At 37.9% G+C, this 21,982-nt stretch overlaps 1 protein-coding gene across 3 annotated transcripts in view; it reads left to right on the forward strand.

Moving 5' to 3' along the window:
* LOC102308381 (netrin-G1) overlaps positions 1-21,982 on the forward strand; it is a 66,421-nt gene that overhangs the window by 29,167 nt on the left and 15,272 nt on the right. For all 3 annotated transcript variants that reach the window (XM_005924638.3, XM_005924637.2, XM_005924639.2), the window contains exon 3: positions 1,207-1,850. In XM_005924638.3, the coding sequence (XP_005924700.1) occupies positions 1,207-1,850 (644 nt within the window). The remainder of the gene's footprint in view (positions 1-1,206; positions 1,851-21,982) is intronic.

Genomic DNA, 21,982 nt, shown 5'->3' on the forward strand with positions numbered 1-21,982 from the left:
ACAAATACATACACACACACACAAACAAACACATTCAGAGCTCTCTATCCCTCTCTCTCACTCACAAACAAACACACAGACATCAAGAGCTCCTCTTTTCCTCTCACAAACATGCTCACTCAAACATCCAGACTCACTATGGTACAGAGCAGACACAGGCCTATGAAAAATGCATGTCCCTTTGCGTGTTTCATAAGAAACACTCATCAGGATTCCATTCCCATCTCACCTGAAATACAACACAGGAATATCAATTACGAAAGCAATTTGGGTGGCAGTTTAGGCAGGGAATTCGTGCAGCTAGAATATGGCATCCACAGTGTCATCTTAGTGAGAGGGTCACTGTCTCCTGGAGCAGATTATAAAATACACATTGGCCCTGAATGTGATAGAATGTTACTGAGTACAGCAGTGGGATCGTGAGCCAACAAGGCAATGTAAAAGTAAATAACTTTTCAAGTTAAAGTACCTCAACCTGTGGGATATTTTTGGATGAGAATATTGCTCAATGTTGCCTTATAACTGTTTTGTAAGTTGTGGCATTTCTACTGAATACTTTATGAAAAACTAAATATTTACCTACCGTTTTGACAAGTCACTTGCCAAGCTTTCTTTTCTAAAACCACAAAGGGCAGCTTTTAAACTGTCAAGTACATAGTAGAAAACAATTTCTGTGCAAAGGTAAACTGGCACGTTAAAATGTTTCAGTATTGGCTGCATTTCTAATGTTTTACTGCTGCTTTGATCAGTTCTGATCAAATCCATGTGCTGTAGTATTGCCTGCCTGCCTGTTTAGCTGAGGGAGTTGCTCCCTGATAGATTGTACAGGTGTTAAAAGGGAAGCAGTGTATGAAGAAGTGCATTTTCAACATACCTTGCACACTGAACGCTTGTCAGCGAATTGTGAAATCTTAATTCACTCTCATGAATAGGTCGTGCAGTTTTAACTTTCTTTTGGTAAATTTGATGTTGCATTTCATTTCGTGTTTTTATGCTATAGTTGTCTTGTGCTTTTCACTAAAATTATTACAGATACTGAAGTTTTCTTGCACATGTTAAAGAGCTCACATCATCGCTCAATGGGCATTTTTAAAGTAATACATTTTTAAGAATATACTTCTAAATACTGGATTGCATCACATACAGAATGGGACAAAAACAAACATGTTAATCGATACTTGTATATCTTTTTTTGTTTTTTTATAGGAGAATCCTTATATGTGCAACAATGAATGTGATGCTGCCACTGAGGAGCTGGCTCATCCTCCAGAGTTGATGTTTGACATTGAGGGTCGCAACCCGACAACTTTTTGGCAATCAACATCATGGAAGAAATACCCAAAGCCTCTGCAGGTCAACATCACGCTGTCATGGAACAAGACAATTGAGCTGACTGATGACATCGTACTCACATTCGAGTCAGGCCGACCAGAACAGATGGTCCTGGAAAAATCACTCGACTACGGCCGGACCTGGACCCCTTACCAGTTCTACGCCACTGACTGCCTGGACGCTTTCACCATGGAGCCCAAGACAGCGAATGACCTCACCCAGCAGACCTTGCTGGACATCATTTGTACCGAGGACTACTCTAGAGGGTACGTGTGGAAGAATGACAAGACAGTACGTTTTGAGATAAAGGACCGCTTTGCATTGTTTGCTGGGCCTCGACTACACAACATGGCCTCACTATATGGCCAGTTGGATACCACCAAGAACCTGAGAGACTTCTTCACAATCACTGATCTAAGGATTAGGCTGCTGAAGCCAGCCACTGGAGCCACCATGGTAGATGAGAACAACCTATCTAGATACTTCTACGCAATCTCTGACATCAAAGTGCAGGGCAGGTAAGCTCTTTTACATATGGTAATGTTCAGTAGTAATAGTTTCCTCAGAAAGTATTCAGATTCTTAGCATTTTTGCACTTCAGCTGTTTTTTTCCACGTTGAGCAGATTTTTACCTGCTTTATTAAGATGGACTTGCAAAGATGAGCATTTTGGGGGTCAATATTTTACTCCCAGTCTAAACAACTTAGCCACGATGAAGAAGTAGTAGTAGTCTTTGGACTTTTTGATTTGTGGCTGATTTCATTCCCGTGGCACATCTGACCATTCTCCCTGTCCTTGCTGTTGAGGTTCACCACCATGTTTCACTGTAAAGGTATTTGCCCTTAGGCTGTTCAACAGACATAGTATTCGACAGCAGGGTTCAGAACAGTCTGTCTCATCAGGATATAGAATCTTTTCCTTTATATTTTACTTTAAATTCTGTTTGTCAACTCAGATGTGAGCTTTCATGTGTTTCTTGGTTCATTATATTTAGCATTTCTAGTATAAAGGTTTGACTGATGAACAACGGCAGAGTTGGTTGACAACCAACTCCATAAAAAGGTCTGGTCATTCCAAACCTCCCTTATTTCAGAGTCACTGAGATGACAGATTTATGGAAACTGAAACTTTAGAAATGATTTTACACTGCTGATCCACACCGTGTCACAGTTTTAACAGAAAGGTCTGCAGAGAGTTTCTTGGACCTTGTGTCAGTTAAAATCAGTCCTGACTGGCAGTGTCCATTATTGTCAATTACATCTGCAAAAATTTAAAATCATCTTTCCACGTCATCATTATGAGCTATTGATTTTTTTTAAACTACGTAAATTTCCATCTACAAAACTGTCAGGTTTTCAGAAAGTACTGCAGAGTGTTTGATAGGTCTCAATATTTTTGAAAGCCACAGAAAAGATAGCTAATTTAGGGCTTTTTAAAATGGATAAGTAAACAGTTACAAGCATGTAAAAGTTGTTTTCCCCCTAAATCATTCTGTTTGAACAAAAACTATGAGCTTATCATATATATGCATACATGCATGCACACACACACACACACCTTAATAGGTTGTTGTAGTTGCATATTTTTGTTTATGTTCAGTGCTACTGAATGAATGACAAATGATTTTGACTTGTAGGTCTAACAATAATACTGGCTTGTATTGTTGTTAATGTTCACTGTTTGTATCAGTCAGTTACAATCACCTGACTGTGAAACCACTGGCATCGTTGAGTGTCTGCAATCATCCTGTGTGCAGAAACCACTTGAAAAAAAATTGCCTGGAGACAGTACTTTACATTTTGTCCCCCACTGTCCAGATATGAAGTGAGATGAATGATTGAAAGCCTGGATTCATGTTGATAAGCAGGCTTCCTAATGAAAGAAATTGGTACAAAGGTACACTGTTAAAAAAAACATCTTAAAAAAAAAAAAAAAAAAAAAAAAAAACCAAACTAATATTCCGGCAGCTGGGGCGCCAAAATAATACCGTAAAATAACAGAAAATAACTCAAAAATACGGTTATTTCCAGTAATGAAAATACAATTTGTTGCCCTAATTTTACATGGGATTTTGCCTTTTTCAAGTGCTTTTAAACATTAAATTAGGAGCAAATTAATGGATTCCATTCATATCGCGCATTTTGAGACCCTCAAAGCGCTTTACAATTCCACTTTATAATTCCCCTCTGGCCATCACCAGTAGGCGGTAGGTGAAGTGTCTTGCCCAAGGACACAACGACCGAGAGCGTCCGAGCCGGGGCTCGAACCAGCAACCTTCTGATTACAAGGCGAACTGCCAACTCTTGAGCCACAATTGCCCTAAACAGCAATAATGATAATAATTATTATTATTTGATGTAAAAAAAAAGTTTATAAGAAACATTTTATGTATTTTTCCATAGCATTACATTTTCAAATAACAGACAAATATTTGTGAAATCATGATACATTTGTGAATGTATTTTAACAATCTAAATATGCATATGTACAGACAAATACATTAAAAAAACCAAACAAGAAAATTATGTTTTATTATATAAATTTATGTAGCGAGTAAAAGCCACCGAGTAACTGCTAAAGCCTCTATACTAAAACATCAAAATGGGAAAGGTCACTAACGACCACAATATAGTTTTATTGGTGCAACCTGCCCATATGGAAAAGATATATATAAATCTTATAAAGTTTGTATCCGTCTTGTGTGAAACTTGTATGAAAAGCATATAAGAGTGAAAACAGATATAAGATCCCTTGAAAAATTATATAATGAAACTTGTATGTTTTGGATACTTACTAAAACAATATATGAAAGTAATGAGAAAGTGGCCACTTTCATGAGTAATCACATTTTTTACTATTTCTTTCTGTAATCACAGTTTTTACCATCTCTTTTCCATATGGGTGCCAGCAATGCAACTATCACCTGAGGGCTTGCTCTACCCCGGTGGTCCCAGATGCTCGCTGCTTTAAAAGAAACAAATCCACCCCAAATAAATACGAGCCCAACAGAACACTTATCGCACTGTGTTTTAGTTCAGGCAATAATTGGTGCCACTAAAATCACTCTTAATAAAACTTATTCACTGCAAATCCACACGGAGCACCTCTAAAAGACCTAATTCCCCTAAGGTAAGAGCCCAGCTCCGGGATTGCACATTGCCCGACTAATATTGCACCAGCCCAGTAGAAATAAAAACAAACCCAGCATAAAAAAAAAAATCAGTTTTAAAAGGTGACCCTACTCTAAAACCAACTTGGGAGAAAAACGCAAAGAAAAAGAGAAGGAGGAAAAAAAACAGTGACAAATTCACATGTGCAGCCTGTCCTGCAGAAGGCAGTACAATATAAATTAGATTGTAGTGCATAAATATACTTTTTAAATGTCAAATGTATTAAGTTAACATACCTCCAGCAGACAATTGTGTTTGCTGCACACCTGGCTTGTCTTCTAAAATTACTACTACAAACATAAAATACAATAAACGTCAAATACATTCCAACGAATTTTTAAAAAAGCACTGAAAGAAAAGCAGCCTGTACCTCGAAACTCTGCTGTAGAGGTTTAAAACAACCGTTTGTGTAGAAGACAATTAAAACTTCTCAGGCTCTTCACCTACTCACACAACAATTGTTCACAGCGGCTCATCAGTACAAATGAAACGACGAGCACCTGCTGCTACTTGGGTCCCCTGGGTCCTAAAGCCTTCCCCATTACATTTACATTTGAAATCAAAGTCTATTGATGTAAATTTAACGATATTCTAGAAGAACAGTACAAAACTGTAAAATACACAGTAAAATACTTTTATATTAGGATTTTTTTTTTACAGTGTAATTCAGAAAGATAGGACGCTGAGTACCACTCTTATAGTAACCTTTTAAACTTTCACAAGTGTTTGTTTGCAACGGCTAAGTTCAATGCAGCCTTTTTATTTAATTTGACCAGAATTTTGGGAGAAGGAGCAGACTGAGCTGATACTAAATTTCTTAATTATTTATCAGAAAAATAACTTGACAGACGAATGGCTGGAGGATTAAGAAACAATCATTGAGTCAAGCTGTAGATCAAGAGTTATCTTACTTACTTCAGTTAAGTGTTTGCTTTGAAAATCTTCTGGCCGTGTAGTCAATAGCCAGTCAAGACCATTACTGTCAGAAAAATAAATGCATGAATTGGTGTTTGGTGTGATGGCTACATTTAGTGCACAACTTGCTATCTGTTAGGTTGTATACCTACAAAATATCCTAAGATGAGAAGAGCATAAACTCAACAATATTTGCTGTAACTTAGATGATGTCATGAGAGGGAGGAGCTGGGGAAGAGTTGGGTTACAAAGCACCTTGCAGATGTGGAGCAATTGTAGAACACAATGTAACCATAAATGTGGTGAGATCCATAAAAGGCTATCAGCTAATAGCCTTTTATCAGCTGTTCTCTGATGGCAATGAGAGCTACTGATATTTTTATCAGTAGAATTGTTTTCTGATTATGAACATCCATTATTTTTGGGTAATTGTCCAAAAGATCTGTTTAATTAATTTTGCCATTCTGTCCACTGGCACCTAAAAAAAAGGCATTTGGTGCTGAGCTCTTTTTCAAGCCTATAACCATATTTGACATATTTTAATTTCAATACTCTTCAACAAGAGTCAATCCCTCTTTTTCCTATATTTAAACAACCATGCTTTGTTTAGTAAAATCAAGGGAACTTATGGTGCGCGTTTAATTTACATACCGTGTGATATTACAGAGAATAATAGCGTTTTTTTTTTTTCCAGTGAGTCATCAGAATGCCTCTGTGAGGAAAGGAAATGGAAACACTGTCATTTCATGATGCATGGAAATCACCCACATGATGATCATAAAGCCTCCACAGCTGCTCTCCAAATGGGACCTGTGCTGCTTTCTGCAGTGAGTTTATAGGAGGGTAACTAGGTTGGTAATGACCCATCAGATGGGCCCTAGGTGAATTAAAACAGTTAGTCCCTAATTAAAATTCAGTCAACTTCAATGGCAGATTAGAACCATTAGTACATTGGCTAATTGGTAGGAGACTAATCTTGTAATTAAGAGCATTTGCAGCTGATTAAATGGTAATCATCAGGGACACATCAGTGAAACGTGAATACATTTACAATTACCAGGCTGTTGTTCCAAATTTAGCCTTGCCTTCTTTAATAACGAGTAGATTTATGTTGTGTCAATGAGGTTTCCTATTTGAGCGAGCAACACTTTTTGTTTCAGAAGTAACAGTTTCACAGGTCTCTAATATTCTTATTATTACACTGCTCAAAAGAATAAAGGAACATTTTGAATACACATCTGATCTCACTTGGAAGAAAAACATGCTGGATATCTATACTAATATGGACTGTGTAATGTGTTAGAAAAGAAAGGATGCTACATCGTTTGATGGAATTGAAAACTATCAAACTACAGATGATTGAATTAACAAACACCAAAACCTCACAGTAAAAAAATGGTTCTGCAGGCTTGTTCTTTTTCGGAAATTTCATTTTAATTGCTCAAAATGTTACTCAGTAGTTTGTAAGGCCTCCACATGCTTATATGTAAGCCTGACAATGTTGGGAAATGCTCCTAATGAGACGATGAATGCATCCTGTCAGGATCTCCTCCCAGATCTGGATCAGGGCATCAATTGAACTTCTGGACAGTCTGAGGTGCAACCTGCCTGTGTCAGTGGTATCAAATCCTTCATTCTCCAGGAGCTGCCTGCATACTCTGACTACAATTACCACTCCCGGTCATGGTTATGAGCCAGAAGGAACCCAGGACCCACTGCACCAACACTGAGTCTGACAGTAGGTCGAAGGATTTCATCTCAGTACCTAATTGCAGTTCGGGCGCTGTTGCCGAGTCTGTAGAGGTCTGTGCATCCCTTCATGAACATGCCGGTTGAGTTGGTGAGCACAAGGCCCACTAGCCCACCAACCGCCTCAAGGCACCCTCATGAAGTCTGTTTCTGATTGTTTGGTCAGATACATTCACACCAGTGGCCTGCTGGAGGCCATATTATGATGCTCTTGCACTCGGAGCTCTCCAAGAATAGTTGCCTGTCTCCTGGAATCTCCTCCATGCTCTTGAGACTGTGCTGGGAGACGCAGCAAAACTTCTGCCAACAGCATCATGATCATGTGCCATCATGATTTTGGAATACCTGTGCAACCTCTGTAAGGTCAGGTGTCACCTCATGCTACCTGTAGTGACACTGAGCCAATACAAATGCGAAACTAAGGAAAAATAAAAATATGAGGCAGGCATAAGACAGATATACAATACATTCACCATGATCTTTATGGAGTACATGATACTAGTACCAGTGAGACACCTTTTTAGCATCAAAACATCTTTAACTTTTCATGACTTTCATTAAACAAGCTGCTGGAAGTATTCCTCAGAGACTTTGGTCCTGAATTGTGGACACAAGGCAAGATAGATCCATGCTTTTATGTTTTTTACTCCAACTTCTGACCGTACCAACTGAAAATAAATATGAAGCTCTTCAGGCAACATTTTTCCATTCTTTGTGCAAATTGTAGTCTCAGATTACTGTTCTTATTTGGCAGGAGTGGCCTTCGCTGTGGTCTTCTACTGCTGTAACCCAACTGCTTCAAGACTGTGTTATGAGTTCAGAGATGCTCTTCCTCATACTTTGGTTGTAATGTGTGTATATTTGAGTTACTGTTTCTTGTGAACTTGAACAGTTTGGTTATTTTCCTCTGACCTCAGGCATCAAAAAAGTATTTTCATCCAGAGAACTGTCTCTCACTGGATAATGGACCATTCTCTGTTAACCCTGGATATGGTTGTGTGGGAAAAATCAAGTAGACCATCACTTTCTGAAATATTTGCACCAGCCCATTTGGAACAATACCCATGCTATCACTCCTGTCACGGTTTTTTCTATTCTGATACCAAGTGTGAACTTCAGCAGGTCATCTTGATGTGTCTATATCCTAGATGACGAACAGGCGTACCTAACAAAGCGGCCAATGAATGTACATATTTTGCAGTAAACATAGTCTTTCAATATTCATTCTTTTTTGTGTAAACATGAATTGATGAGTTTTAAATTGCAGAGATTGCTCCACAGCACAGAATAGCATCTCCCACAGATATCTTATTCTGCCATTCATTAGAAAGAGTAGCAAAAGGTTGAATGTGAGGAAAATAAGCTATTTTTCCCAATTTTCCACCTTGCCCCTGGGCATCAAATTCAATTTTTGACCAAAAGTTTGCACTGAGAAAGAAAAGAAAATAAACATACGATTTTTGTCCAGAGGTGGATCAGTAACTCACATGAAAGAGGGTGATGGAGGCAGGTGGGGAGAGACTGATTAGAGTTCCCACCAGCCTCAGCAGCCTTCTGGCTACAACCAAATGTGAAAGCCTTATCACAGAATGGCCATCCTGTCCAAGAATTCCCAGAATACTCCACAAACACTGATAAACTTTAACTGACATATACACACAGTCTTTCTCTACCACACACACACACACACACACACACACACACACACACACACACACACACACACACACACACACACACACACACACACACACACCAGAATATTTAGTCTCAAGTTACATCCTGAAGTGTTTGTAAATGTGATGTTATTGCTCTGAACATAAATATTAAATTATTTTTTCACGGTGATCTATAAGTTAGGATTTGGATGTACATATTTTGCAGTGACACACTGTCTTTCAATATCCTTTTTAGTGTAAACACAAATTGTTGATGTGGATTTATCCAAAAAATGTCATTTTCAAAACCCACAAACGTAACATAGTAATGATAATTTTCCTTTTTTTGTTTATTGCATGTCATGATAATTTGGGGCTTTTTACGATTTTTTTTTTTTTTTGATAAAATATAGAGTGCGTATGTGACCCCTGACTCACTTTAAATGGTTTAGAACAGCCAAAAGTACAGACCAGTGGCTAGGTTTGACAAGATTACAATAGGAACTGAGGTGGATGCGAAATGAAATGGCTGGAGACAGGAAATGAGTGACAAAAGGTTTTTTGTTTTTTTACAGAAATGAAAATAAAATGAGACACAAATTCCACAATAACAGCAGTAATAGTAATAATAAGCCAGCATAAGCTTGTTGTATCCATTCCAAAACCAGTCTTGATATGTGTTTGGAATCATTGTCCTGTGGGAACCCCCAACTGTGTCCAAGTTTCAGCCATTTGCCTGTTGGTTTGAGGGGAAGTTGAAGATGTTGAGAAGTTGCCACGTCATAACTTGTCGTACTAAAGGCAGCTCAGTCCGCTTCCTACTGAATGTCTTTAAATCTGACAGCTTAATGCCCAAGAGGAAGGATTTCAGAGCAATGAAAAGCGTTTGGTTTCTCTATGTGGACAGCTTCAAATTTCAGGCAAGCTCGATGCTGTCGATTTAGGAGATGGACTCCTTTTTTTGATCAGCAGCCTCTCCGTCCATGGCAATGTAAAACTCATTTTACTGTGTACAGTGATCCAGCAGTTTTCAGTTCATGGCAGTCTTGAACCTTGGTGGTTCCTGGGTTGTTCCTAAACATCCTAATCAGTTTCTTCTAATCTAACAGTCACAGTTTGTTACACATCCAATTAACTTGCATTAGTTGTTAGAGCTGATGGTTGTGGAATCAGCATCGGTTTAGAAATGTCTTCCCAACTTGTCCTCCCAGTGCACTAGACAAGTGTCTCAACAACTCAGCACGCAACTAGAATGCCCCCCACCCCACATTTAACAAACCATGTAAATTAATAATTATCCTTCTAAGATATCAATAAGTTACTTTCCCACTATTTTCAGTATCGGTCAGTTCAATTATTGCTGTTAAGCAAATCCTTTTTATGCTGTCAAAGAGATCATTTGTAGTCAATCATGATTACTAACAAGAAGTTTATAGACATTCAAATATCATGTTTTGCCTAAACTGCTATACATCACATCTCTATCACTAAAATCTTATGATTTTTCACTGAATGTGCATTCATCCATACAGCTGTAGTAGCTATCACAAATAAACTGACAATGTGCTTTAAAAAAGAAAACGGCAGCTTTTCCTATTTGGTTCATTTATAAAAGGCATGCAGATGGCATATCTTAGCAGATTCACATTACAAAAGTGAGGAACCTTGAGTTTACCTCTTAGGGCAGCCAAGAAAAGGAGTAGATCTCTCCTTTAATAATCTATGAGTTGTTTATAAAATGCCTCAACAGTGCTTTGATTCAAAATGTACCAATACTGTCAGAAATCATCCCCTGTAATGATTTATTGTGACAGAAAGGAGATGGGTAAAAGGGAAAAGAATTGAAATGGAGTTCTCCTTTTCACCTTTTCTGAATAGAGAGTCAGAGAGTGCGGCACTGCTAGCTGTGCTATTGATTTCTAATGTTATTCCACATCAACAGAAAACAAAAACCTTGAACCATGCAAGCGGGCCCACCTTTCTCGTCTCCCTCTCCATCTTTCCTCACTTATTGATCAGATGTCTGCTTGTTAATTAAGACATGACCGCTACCGGCAGGTTGCGCGGTCACCGCTGCACATCTGCAGGGCTGCAGTGGGGCCTGGGAACGAGAGGCATCTAATCTATAAGTGCTAATGTGCTATTTCTCGTATTCTCCATGTCACGCTCTAGATTTTTTCACCTTTTCTCCTTTATTTCTTTCTTTGAGCATCACTGTTTCGTTCTCCTTCATTTCCCATTTTACACAGAACGGTCTCAAAGTAACATTAAAATTAGCAACTGTCAACAACATGGCTACGGTTGCCTCATGATGGATACTGTGTAAGATCACTTCAGGATCACAGATTGCTAAACACGAGGTTCTTTTTAGGTGAGACAGAACATAGAGAAAATCTGTGGTTTTTGCTCTGTTGTATGAACAAAATCACCTTAGTAGATAAAGCGCCTTTAGATGCGTTTAGATGAACACTGTCCTGTGTATGAAAGGATTTAAACACCCCCTGTTATCTTGCAAGTGCAATTTTGTAAATAAAATATTGATTTGTCTTCCGCCTGCTATTCATTTATTTGTTTGTGTCAATTTTTGTTAGTCTTTTTAAAGTTCCTGTCACAGTCCAATGTTGGGAAGGCAGTGAGGACATCCCAAATGCACACCAAAGCAAGTCAGGAAAAGTTGATTATGGGTTAATTGGGGAAAAAAAGGATCAAGCAAACAAAACAGGAGGGTGAGAACAGAATAAAGACTGTAAGTAAGGCAAGAAATCTCAGAAGGCAATAAAGTAAACAGGACAAAACAAGGCTGGAATGCTTGATTGAACATCCAAAGACAACCTGGGAAGAGTACATTTGGAGAGACAGAGAATCTTGAATATATTGTACACTATGCCAGAGTGATGAATGGAAATAGGCAGGCTAATGGGAAAACTGGGAGCAAGGTGATGTGGGTGTGGCAGACATGAGACTAGGTGGAAGGGGTGAGGAAAAGCAGCACTCTCACATATCTAGTATTAAAACTTGATATCTTAGCCATGAAAGACTATAGCACTTTCTAAGTTGACTGTTGGTTGGGAATTGTACAATCATTATACTTGTGTTTAGTGTAGTTAGTGTAGCTGTGTTTAGTGTTAGCAAAGATGCAGATTTTCTTCTCTTGTGTGAGTATTTGTCTGAAATGTTCATTTAATCAAAGTAAAAGGTCTGAGGTCCATTTTACAGCCTTCTTACTGACAGAGACATTTCATAACACAACAAAGAAAAAAGCATTAAAAGAAGACGTTGTGCTTTTTCTTTGACTGATGTCAGTCGTGAATCTTTAGAATGACCATAGACTGGCTGAATATAGATCAACCAAGAGATATTGCTGAAATGCCACAATCATTTTCCAAGACATTGCAGTTGCTTGTTCATATGTTTTGTTAATGGTTGAATGTGATTGCTTTCAGAATGCACCTGTATTTTCATTTTATTTTCAATGCTGTGGTTTGACTGGTAGGTCTCACTGGGATGTATTTCCATTATGAATAGGTTTAATTTGTAACAACTGACCATTATGACATCTTGATAAAAATGAATATTTTACTTTGCCATCTGTAGTAGAGTAATGCTGTGGCTGCATCGGTTGGTTTAGTTAGATATGCAACCAACTGGCAGCTACTGCAAAAGCATGAATAGATTACAGTTGTTGTGGGTGAATACAAGATTGCAGATGGCATGCCTTGGCTAGGATTATGGGCTGTACTTGCGTAACTTTTGTGTAATAAGCCAGTTTTAAACTTAGAATAGACATGATATGCTAGTTTTTCTATCAACAGATCTAGTGCAGATCAGTGTAAAACACAAGCTTTATAACACATAAGAGTTGTGTTGACATAACTGCAGGCTTTCAGAAATTAAAAAGAGATCCTTTATCCCCCACTGACTTTTTATGCTGACAAATTTTAAACCAAACCAAATTTTCAAAGACCAAAAATTATTTTATCCTGAACAGTTCCTCTGAGGTAGACATGGGAGTTATTCAAAGGCAATTTGAATAAAAAGAATAATAGGTTTAGATAAGGTATGAAACATTTTACTGTTATTTTACACTCCCAAATGTTCCCCTCAAGCCACAGAAAAACTTTACATCTCCCTCCCCTTGTGGGAATCCTGAGTGCATAAAAGTACTGTATCCCACATTTCAACTGTATCTTGCACTTAAAAGAAGACTAAATTTGTAGCTCTTCCCCAGTGCCATCACATGATGGTTACCACACCCCATTGAACTGCATAAAGAAGATCTAAACCCAGAGGATATCTATCAGTTTGTGTCTCAAAGAGCTGCACACAGGAATTGGGGAAAAGCAGAGTAATGACATTATGCCACGTTATCTCCTGTATAATGTGCCTACACATTTCCCTCCCTCATTTAAACTAGAACTGACATTTGAATATCATTCTATGCAAAAGATAGCCTTTTTACTGTCTCTGCAGATCTTTCTTGCAAGTTTCTCAGTTTATATCAGTGTTTGTAGCACTATAGATTTTCTCCTTAAGTCTTAGTTTAATCCATCTCCCATATTCTACAATTGAAGCCTGTGCTGCTGACAAATGGCAGTAGTTTGACCTTGATTGGAGAATGTTTTGCAAGTCCATAACATCACAGTGTATCTGATTTGGGAAATGCTTAGCAGTTTTGCTCTGCAGTGTGGTATTTTGTGCTGATAATATTGTATATCTGCTAGTTGTGTTCTAGGATGTCACCCTTAACAGGACTGAGAAGTGACTGATTTTAAAACTACTGCACAGAAAACCCATGCTCTGTGGATCAGCTTAGTCGCTGGGATCTTACCATGGCTTGTTCAATTTTATACTTTTTCGTCCTGAAGAATTTTTACATGGAAATTTTCCAGAAACCAAAATCACCTTCTTTGCATAATTTCTCTTTCCCTCCCTTGTAGGAGGTTGCCCTCAGAGTGTGTCAGACCTTGCTGCCATGGCCCAAGATTTAACTGTGCACTAATTGCATTTAAATGATACCCAACCTACAGGTATACACAGTACGTAAAAATCTAAGTATAGCGGGTTAACGAGCTCGAGTGACCATTTATCATTATCAAGCTATAGAAAACATAAAAAGTCCTTATTAGTTGTTGTGTACAGTTACAGCACAGTATATCTGAAAGAAATACTGATAGAGTTGTTACTTTTTAGGTTATTAATAAAGGGTGATTAATAAAAGGATCTTTGAAAAAAAGTGGACAGCTGGAAGGAGATATATTGTTCAAAGCACTGTGTCTCACTGTGACTTAAACACAGCTTTGTGTTTTGCAGTTTTTTCTTGTTAGTTTTTTTGTTACAGAATCTCTATTGCTGACACTGTAAATGCGAGCTTGCTCTTCACATAGCCACAGAAGCCAGCACAAACTGCAAACATGCTTGCACACAAAACAAGCACACCGACTTACTGGCTCTTATCCAGTCTTTTACATACAGTACACACACATACACACACTCCCAATCCTCTAAGCCCATGCCCTGTGAACCATGACAGCTGTAGCCAGCTTGATTGACAGAGTTTGAAAGTCAGGTTCAAGTGCAGGTTCACACGACCCCAGCATTACTCTGCTTCCAATGTAAGGTTCTTCCCAGCTCTGCCAACGCCTGCTCACTTATCTTCCACCAGATGTCTGTCACATGCTGCGATGTTTTCTGCCAGTCATCTCCTAGTCTCCAGTGTTTAATTAGTGCTCATTAAGGCCTAGGTTTTCTTTGTAAATAATATATGGTAGATAGAGAAAGTAAATCAACATAAGCAGTCTCCGGAGAGGCATCAGTCATTTTTCCAGTAAAATCATCACAAATTTTCTCTTGCTACATTTATTGTATGATATTGTACGATAAGGCTATACCAGAAGTGAAACAGACAAGGTTGCTTTGGCTTCTTGAGTGCTAATGCTATATGGGCATATAAAGGTTTATGTGGGTGTTTCCACTCTTAACGAATGCAGTGGCAAATTGTTTTCTCTCCTCTTCCTATTAAAGTGCTAAAACTATTTTCCTGAAAATGTTGTATTAATGCTTTCACTCATCATACTGCACTAGGTGACTGCGTGCCCATGCAAGGGCCTATGCTGTCAGATATACTGTAGAGCATGCAGCCAAACTCTGATTTTCATATTAATATAACTTTCCCTTTCTGGTTCCTTCACTACTTCCTCCTTGTCTCAGCTGCTTAGATCACATCACGAATGATACAGCTCTCCACCATGAGGAGTGAGGTGGGATTAGGGGGATAGACATTACCATACTGTATTCCTACATCAAAGCACAACCTCAATAATAGGCCCTGTCATGTAAACAAATCACAGGCTTTCAGGGGCAGTGGCCCAAGCCATGCAAATTCAAATTTCATTTCGCTTCAGCAGAAAATTGGAGCAGGGGGAATTAACTTGTGATCCACTCCTAATATTTCTCCAGCGTTTTGTGGAGCCTTGGCGGTGCTACTCTATATTTCAATGGGGAACACAAACAATTTGCTTGATATGTATTGCATAACACCACGAAGAATGACAAAATTGGCCACAGCGTAGAGCGACAAAAACAAGCCTAATCGGACTCTTCAATTTCACAGTGACACAGGCTGCTGTAATGAGGTGACTCTGCGACTCACCGGCCTTTTTGTGAAAAACTTCAATGCCATCTGAAATGTGAAGGAATTCAATGTAAAGAAACCCTGGCAAGCTCACTTTGTTAGCTGGATTTGTTCTGTTCATGCTGTAGAAAGACTTGTTTTTTCTTTTCATTGCATTTTGATGTTATGCCAATTTATGAAAGGTAAAGGTGAGGCCTTCAAGCTTAAGAACACTGTACTAACTGTCAAGCATGGTGGTGGCGGCAGCGTCATGTCTGGGACTGTTTTGCTGTCTGTGATATTTATACATTGCAGAACAATGAAGAGGACTACCTCCAAATTCTTCAATTTCTCCTCAAATCAACAGCTAGCTGGTAACTAGGGCCAAAATTTTGTATTTTAACATGACGTTGATCCCAAACACAAATTAAACCTGGTTCTGGAATGGATTAAGCAGGCTAACTTTAAGTTTCTGGAAAGGCCCCAAACTCAAACCTGTATTTTGGAAAACCTGGTCTGTGCCAGGAAACCAACCAATTTAAATGAACTCTACTTTGCCAAGAATGATGGTCAAATATCGGAATTATGCCACACACCTGTTAATGGCTACCACACGCACCTGGTCAAGTTGCAATTTATTAACCCCTTAGCAGTCCTATTAGTCCCCTAAACCATCCAATGTCCCGTGGGCGGTACGTCCGACTGCTAACAGTTTAACCAAGTACATACACACATACACACACACACACACACACACACACATTTTTTTCAATAATAAATCCATACATAATAAATCAAATAATAAATCAATTCAAACTTGTGCACCCAATTGCTGTTTGAATGCAATTATTACACCTAGGAAAAACAAAACTTCAAAAAGATTACCATAGTATTCATACCCATTATGACTTCATGGCCACTTGTAATATCATTAAACCTTGACACTCATGAGTGTCAAGGTTTAATGATATATATTTCTCCAATAACTGGTTTTAAGGTTATTCCAGAAATGTAAATATTGTCTTAGCCACTTAAGCCCCACGCCCCTGGTACCGGGGGCAAAAAGGAGGAGATCACGTTTAATCGGTTATAACACGGGTTGAGAAATATAAGTCCCAACATGTGTGGTATCCACAGAAACCTCTGAATCTCAGCTAAAATCGCTTATAAATCATTTCTAGAACCACCAAACACAACGAAAACAAGCCATGATTAAACGAGCAGTTACACAAATCCGCAAACAAACAAAACAAACAAGAAATTCTCCAACTTCATGTAACTGGCATAAAGAACAGCGGTTATAGATTAAGATAAGATAAGATAACCTTTATTAGTCCCACACGTGGGAAATTTGTTTTGTCACAGCAGGAAGTGGACAGTGCAAAAGTTATGAGGCAAAAATTAGAATACAATAAGAATAAATACAGTACACAACTGTACAGAATAGAATAAAATAAAATACTATATACAGTAGAATAAAATAAAATAAATATACAATAAGATAAAAATAGAATACAAATACAAATACTATATACAACTGAGTAAAAATACAACGATGACAGAAAGGATTATTGCACTTAGTATTATTGCATATGTATGGATGTGTGTGCTTGATCAGTTAAAGTCTTTATTATGGAGTCTGACAGCAGTGGGGAGGAAAGACCTGCGAAATCTCTCCGTCCCACACCGTGGGTGCCGCAGTCTCCCACTGAAGGAGCTGCTCAGTGCTGTCACAGTCTGCTGCATGGGGTGGGAGATGTTGTCCTGACCCCAAACACCAAGTTTCACCACGCTCTGACCAAAATTCACTGAATGAGTCGCAAAAGAAGACCACAAAAACACACACTGCGCAAATGCTAAGACAGAAATTGGCTTACCGTCCTGATTTCTGTTATTTTTGTCGGTAGCCGGTAGCCACATGATTATCAGCAGTTACCATGCCTAACTAGCTGCATCAGAGCCGTTTCCGTCAACAACCTCCATTTTAGACCCACCTACAGACACGTGACTGGACAGACGCCACATGCAGTAAATTTGGGCCCACGGGATTTGGCCTTGCAACTTCTGATTGGTTGAAGTAACGTGACCGTGACATCGTTATTGTGATCCTATTGGCTCAAACGAATAAAAAGAGGTGTCAATCATGCAAATTGACCAAAAGAAACCAAAGTTACAGCCCCTCAAATTTTAAAGGGCCAGTGGCCAATTAAATGCTCCATGCGCACCACAGAAAAGGCCCATTGCCATGTAAATGTGTGGTTAATTCCTAGAAAAATATATTTGTAAAAAAAAGCATTTTTAGGCTTGTTAATAAAATTAATTAATTTCTGCTCCTTAATACCTAAAAAATTCAACTGGCCTAGTGTCCAATGTGTACCAAAAATTGACATTTATTCATGTATTGATAGTGTTGTAAATTTTTCGCTATTTCACTATAGAAACAAATCAAAATAAATCTTTGCACAGATGATGTTTATATGTTGGTTACTGAATTTCTGGAATGAAATGTGAACTGAGGCATATTTTTAAAATGGTTATATGCTGAAAAATAAATAAAAGAAATTAGGGGAGGTTAAAATCTACTTACTTTTTCTGTGTTCCAGTCTCAGTAACTTTTACACAATAATATCTGCTGCAATCTTTACACCTCTGATGAAATTTTACAAGTGTTAGCTTTATTTTGATACCAAGATTGTAAGCACAGAGTTTGTAATTGCAGAGAAATAATCAATTAATTTTGGGCATTTCATTTTCGAGCACGAAGCTCAGAAACCCCTTTGGGGCTAAAGAGGTTAGATATTGTTTCAGGGGAAATAATTCTTTTTAAAATAAAACAAGGACTTTTGATTTTCTTATTTTGGAGCCCTGTAACGTACTTGCACTACAGTGTTCATTCAAACAGCCACCATCTCTGTTAGGTGGTGGCCTTTTTTCTGTCTTTCCCAGCAACACATTGACATTCTAAAACTCTCACCAAGGCCAAAGTTTCCCTCAACAGCCTTGATCTCTCCATATCTGTCAAAGCTATCACTGGTCAGGATATGTGAGGCTCTGTACAGTGTCTTGTAGAGAAAAAGTGTCAGGAAACCTCAGTATGTATTTATACAGCATGGAGGCACATTACGGACTCTGACCATGGGTGACTTGTGTGAGGAAACAGGTGAGATATGGAGCTGAGGGAGACTGGTTTGCTCAGTCTTATCAGTCAAAGTGTCGGCCATGGGTTAAATCTCGAATGAAAAAGGGAGAAAGGCTATCCATTCTAAGATACTGTGTGTCCATTTTAGAAAAAAAAAAATCTGACAGTAGTACCAACATAAACATTTTCAGCTTTTTTAGACAATTTTCTTGCAGTGATGCTCTTTGACAAAATAGGAATAATAATGAATAATAATAATAATAATAATTTAATAGTATTAATCTGTTGTATTTTTTAAGTGTAAGTTATATGGAGGTGTTCTTATTTTGCCTGTTTTCATAGCAGTGGACAACGCTCTAGCAGTTTATATCCTAACTATGTAGAAGTGTTAGTTTGCATGCAACCACAGTAAATTATATCATTTCAAGAATCCAAGTTGAACCAGCTACAACAAGACACATCGCACATTAACACATTAACATGAAATAATATTTATAGCAGCAACAAATTAATTGAAGTGGTAAAAGAAAAAAAAGGGCTTCCAGCTTCCTCCTACAGTCCTGCTATTAAGTTAATTAGTGATTCAAAATTGGCTATAGGTGTGAATGGGACTGTAAATGGTCTGTCCCTCTGTGTTAGCACTGTGATGGAATGGGATCTGTGGAGGGTATATCCTGTCTCTTGCCCTGTGACAGCCGTGATAGACTCATTAGATAAATAACTAAGACGGATCGATGGATGGATGGACCTAAGATAAAAAAGTAAGATGTGAAATAAGTTAGAAACAGAGAGTTTGTAGCATTTAAGCTTTATGTAGCTTTTTGGTAGACATGGATTTGGTGATTTATTAATCTACTAACAGTAAAATATTACTGGAACAAGTTTATATATAACCAACATCTTCTTTAATGTCAGTGGTCTGCACACATGTTCCTGCACACCAGCACACTTGATTGACTGGACCTATGTTCAGGCTAAAGTTAGAAGCGCTATCCTGGGAATTATAAAAGGTAAAGGCCAGACTCAGTGCACCAGCAGACCTTTTCAACATGGAAAATTAGTAGGAAAAGTATATATGTTACTAATAATATTGATTCTGTCCTAATAAAGTGCTTCAGAAAACATAAATTGCAGACAGGTTTCTCTTTCATCTTAACTGTATCTTGAAAGTGCCGTTAAACTAATGCAGAAAATGTAATCTCACAAAATGATTTTTTTAAGTCTGTTTCCATTGCACTTTGTCACTTCTTACTTTTATTTGTTCAATAACACATCAACTTTGCCTTTCACACAAACCTGAAAGATTTTTTTTATAAAGTGAATATAAAAAGAGCTAGATCAAGATGCACTTAGAGAGCCCGCAGTAACCAATGAGACCTTGAAACCATGACAGCTAAATTGAATTTGTCACCCATCAATTATATTATTCATACCGGTCCTTTAGCTTATATAGCTTGTCAAAAGGAAAAAAGAAGTATATATTTTTTCAGATTCAGACCAGTGCAGAAGCAAAACATTATGTTCCTCGAGTGCCCACTTGAGGCTGGCTCCACAAGCCAACTGTGGTCACCTTGACCTCTTTAAGTGGATATCTAGTCTTAGATCTAAAGTGACAATAATTTAAGGAACTAACTCAAGGAATTCAATCACTTGACCATGATTGTATTGCATTTTAAAGGGAATTATCTAATATGATTCTTTAAGGTAACGTTACTAACAGACTGTCCAAGAAGTCAATTTTGGGGGTGGAATTACATTTTTATTATTCATGTTAATAAGCACAAATTAGTAGGTACCTAGTGTGATGCCTCTTTTCTCAACTAAGATTTCTTGTTATTAAAATGTTTGAAATGTTTTCTTAAATGAAATTGTAATAAAAATAAAATTTTTATCAAAATAGTTTATTACAGTGGTTTATTAGTCAGTGCTGCTTCACAATAATACGTTTATATAACTGTGGAAAACAGCAGTAATTACAGGTATTTGTCTGAAGTAAAACTACACTCTAGTAGATAAATTAATGGGGGGTTTTTTCCGTTTGGAAAATCCAATTTGACGGTTAGCAACAAAAATGTATTAAAGGGAAATGAAAAAAGAAAGAAAAACTATAATAAAAACAAAAAGAAAGTTTCTCTAACCTGCCAGTTCAGGCTCTCTATTTAACTTAAGTTCTGTACTTCTCTCTTGTCTTGAATCAGTGATGCTAGAAGCTGTCACAGGGAAGAAAAGCTGTGTTAGACATAGTGAGCCTGTCAACACAGTGCCAAGCAGCTAGGAGAAGCCAAGGTTAGGCAGCAGCCAGAGGAGAAGAAAAGGCACTTCTGCTGTCTACTCGAGAGTATCAACAGAAAATAAACCAAAAATCCATCTTGCTTAATAATTTGCTAATTGCATGAGCAGGCAGCAAATTTAGTTGGAATCAAGATCCGTATGTCTCTTTATTTTCCACATGTAGCAAAAATTAGCAGTATTATAATGTCTTCTTTTTTAATTTCAAGTTTAAAGACTCCTTTTGCTTTATTTTGTTTTGTTTTGTTGACAGCAGTAGTAGGATGAAACATCTATTCCACAATGTTAAATCTGCAGTGTTGCTCCTTTTAAATTACCACATTTTAAAATGTTTTTCTTTCTTTGCACAGCAGCAGTCAGCTGTTTTGGCATTTGAAATAGAGTTCATTGTTACTTTGTTGCATAATTGACTGACAGGAAGATTTTAATATTTTAGTGCTAGCTACCTGTTTTTGTCATTTGTATTTATTGAGATGCTCATGTTGTAATTGTTTAATAATCCCCTCACTGCAGACAAAACACGCCTATATCAGTACTGAACCAGCAATTATAAAATGTGTTTTTATAGTGTTTTGAGCTCAATAGGTTGGAATTACAGGCGACCGCTTTCCTCTTGTGGCCAAAACCATTTATAGAAAATAAAATTCTCTGATTTCAATATGACAATGCCAGTGGCAAAAGCGTCACATCCCCAAGCTCCCCCGAGTCCACATCCTCTACTCTATCAGCCTGCTAGCTGCACCGGTTGGGCCTGATGATCCAGATTTTGCTGGTTTTTAATTAAGTGGAAGGTCAAATCTCATCGCTCTTGACTTCAGGGAGCTGATGCTGTCTGCATGGCAGAAGAGCTACACCCAGTCATTAATTTTATGAAGCGGGGACTTTAATTGATTAAAAAGTTAAGGACTATAGGGAATGCGTGGTAAGAGGCACTAGTATTTCATTGCTGTGATTGTCGTCCAATATTCATCGCAATTTATAATGGTTGCTAATGAGGAAAGATGATTTGTGTGCATGCATTTAGACACAGATAGATAGATAGATAGATAGATAGATAGATAGATAGATAGATAGATAGATAGATAGATAGATAGATAGATAGATAGATAGATAGATAGAT

The sequence above is a fragment of the Haplochromis burtoni genome, unplaced genomic scaffold, assembly GCF_018398535.1.
Source record: "Haplochromis burtoni strain Fernald_Lab_line unplaced genomic scaffold, NCSU_Asbu1 Contig_78, whole genome shotgun sequence".
Lineage (NCBI taxonomy): Eukaryota > Metazoa > Chordata > Actinopteri > Cichliformes > Cichlidae > Haplochromis > Haplochromis burtoni.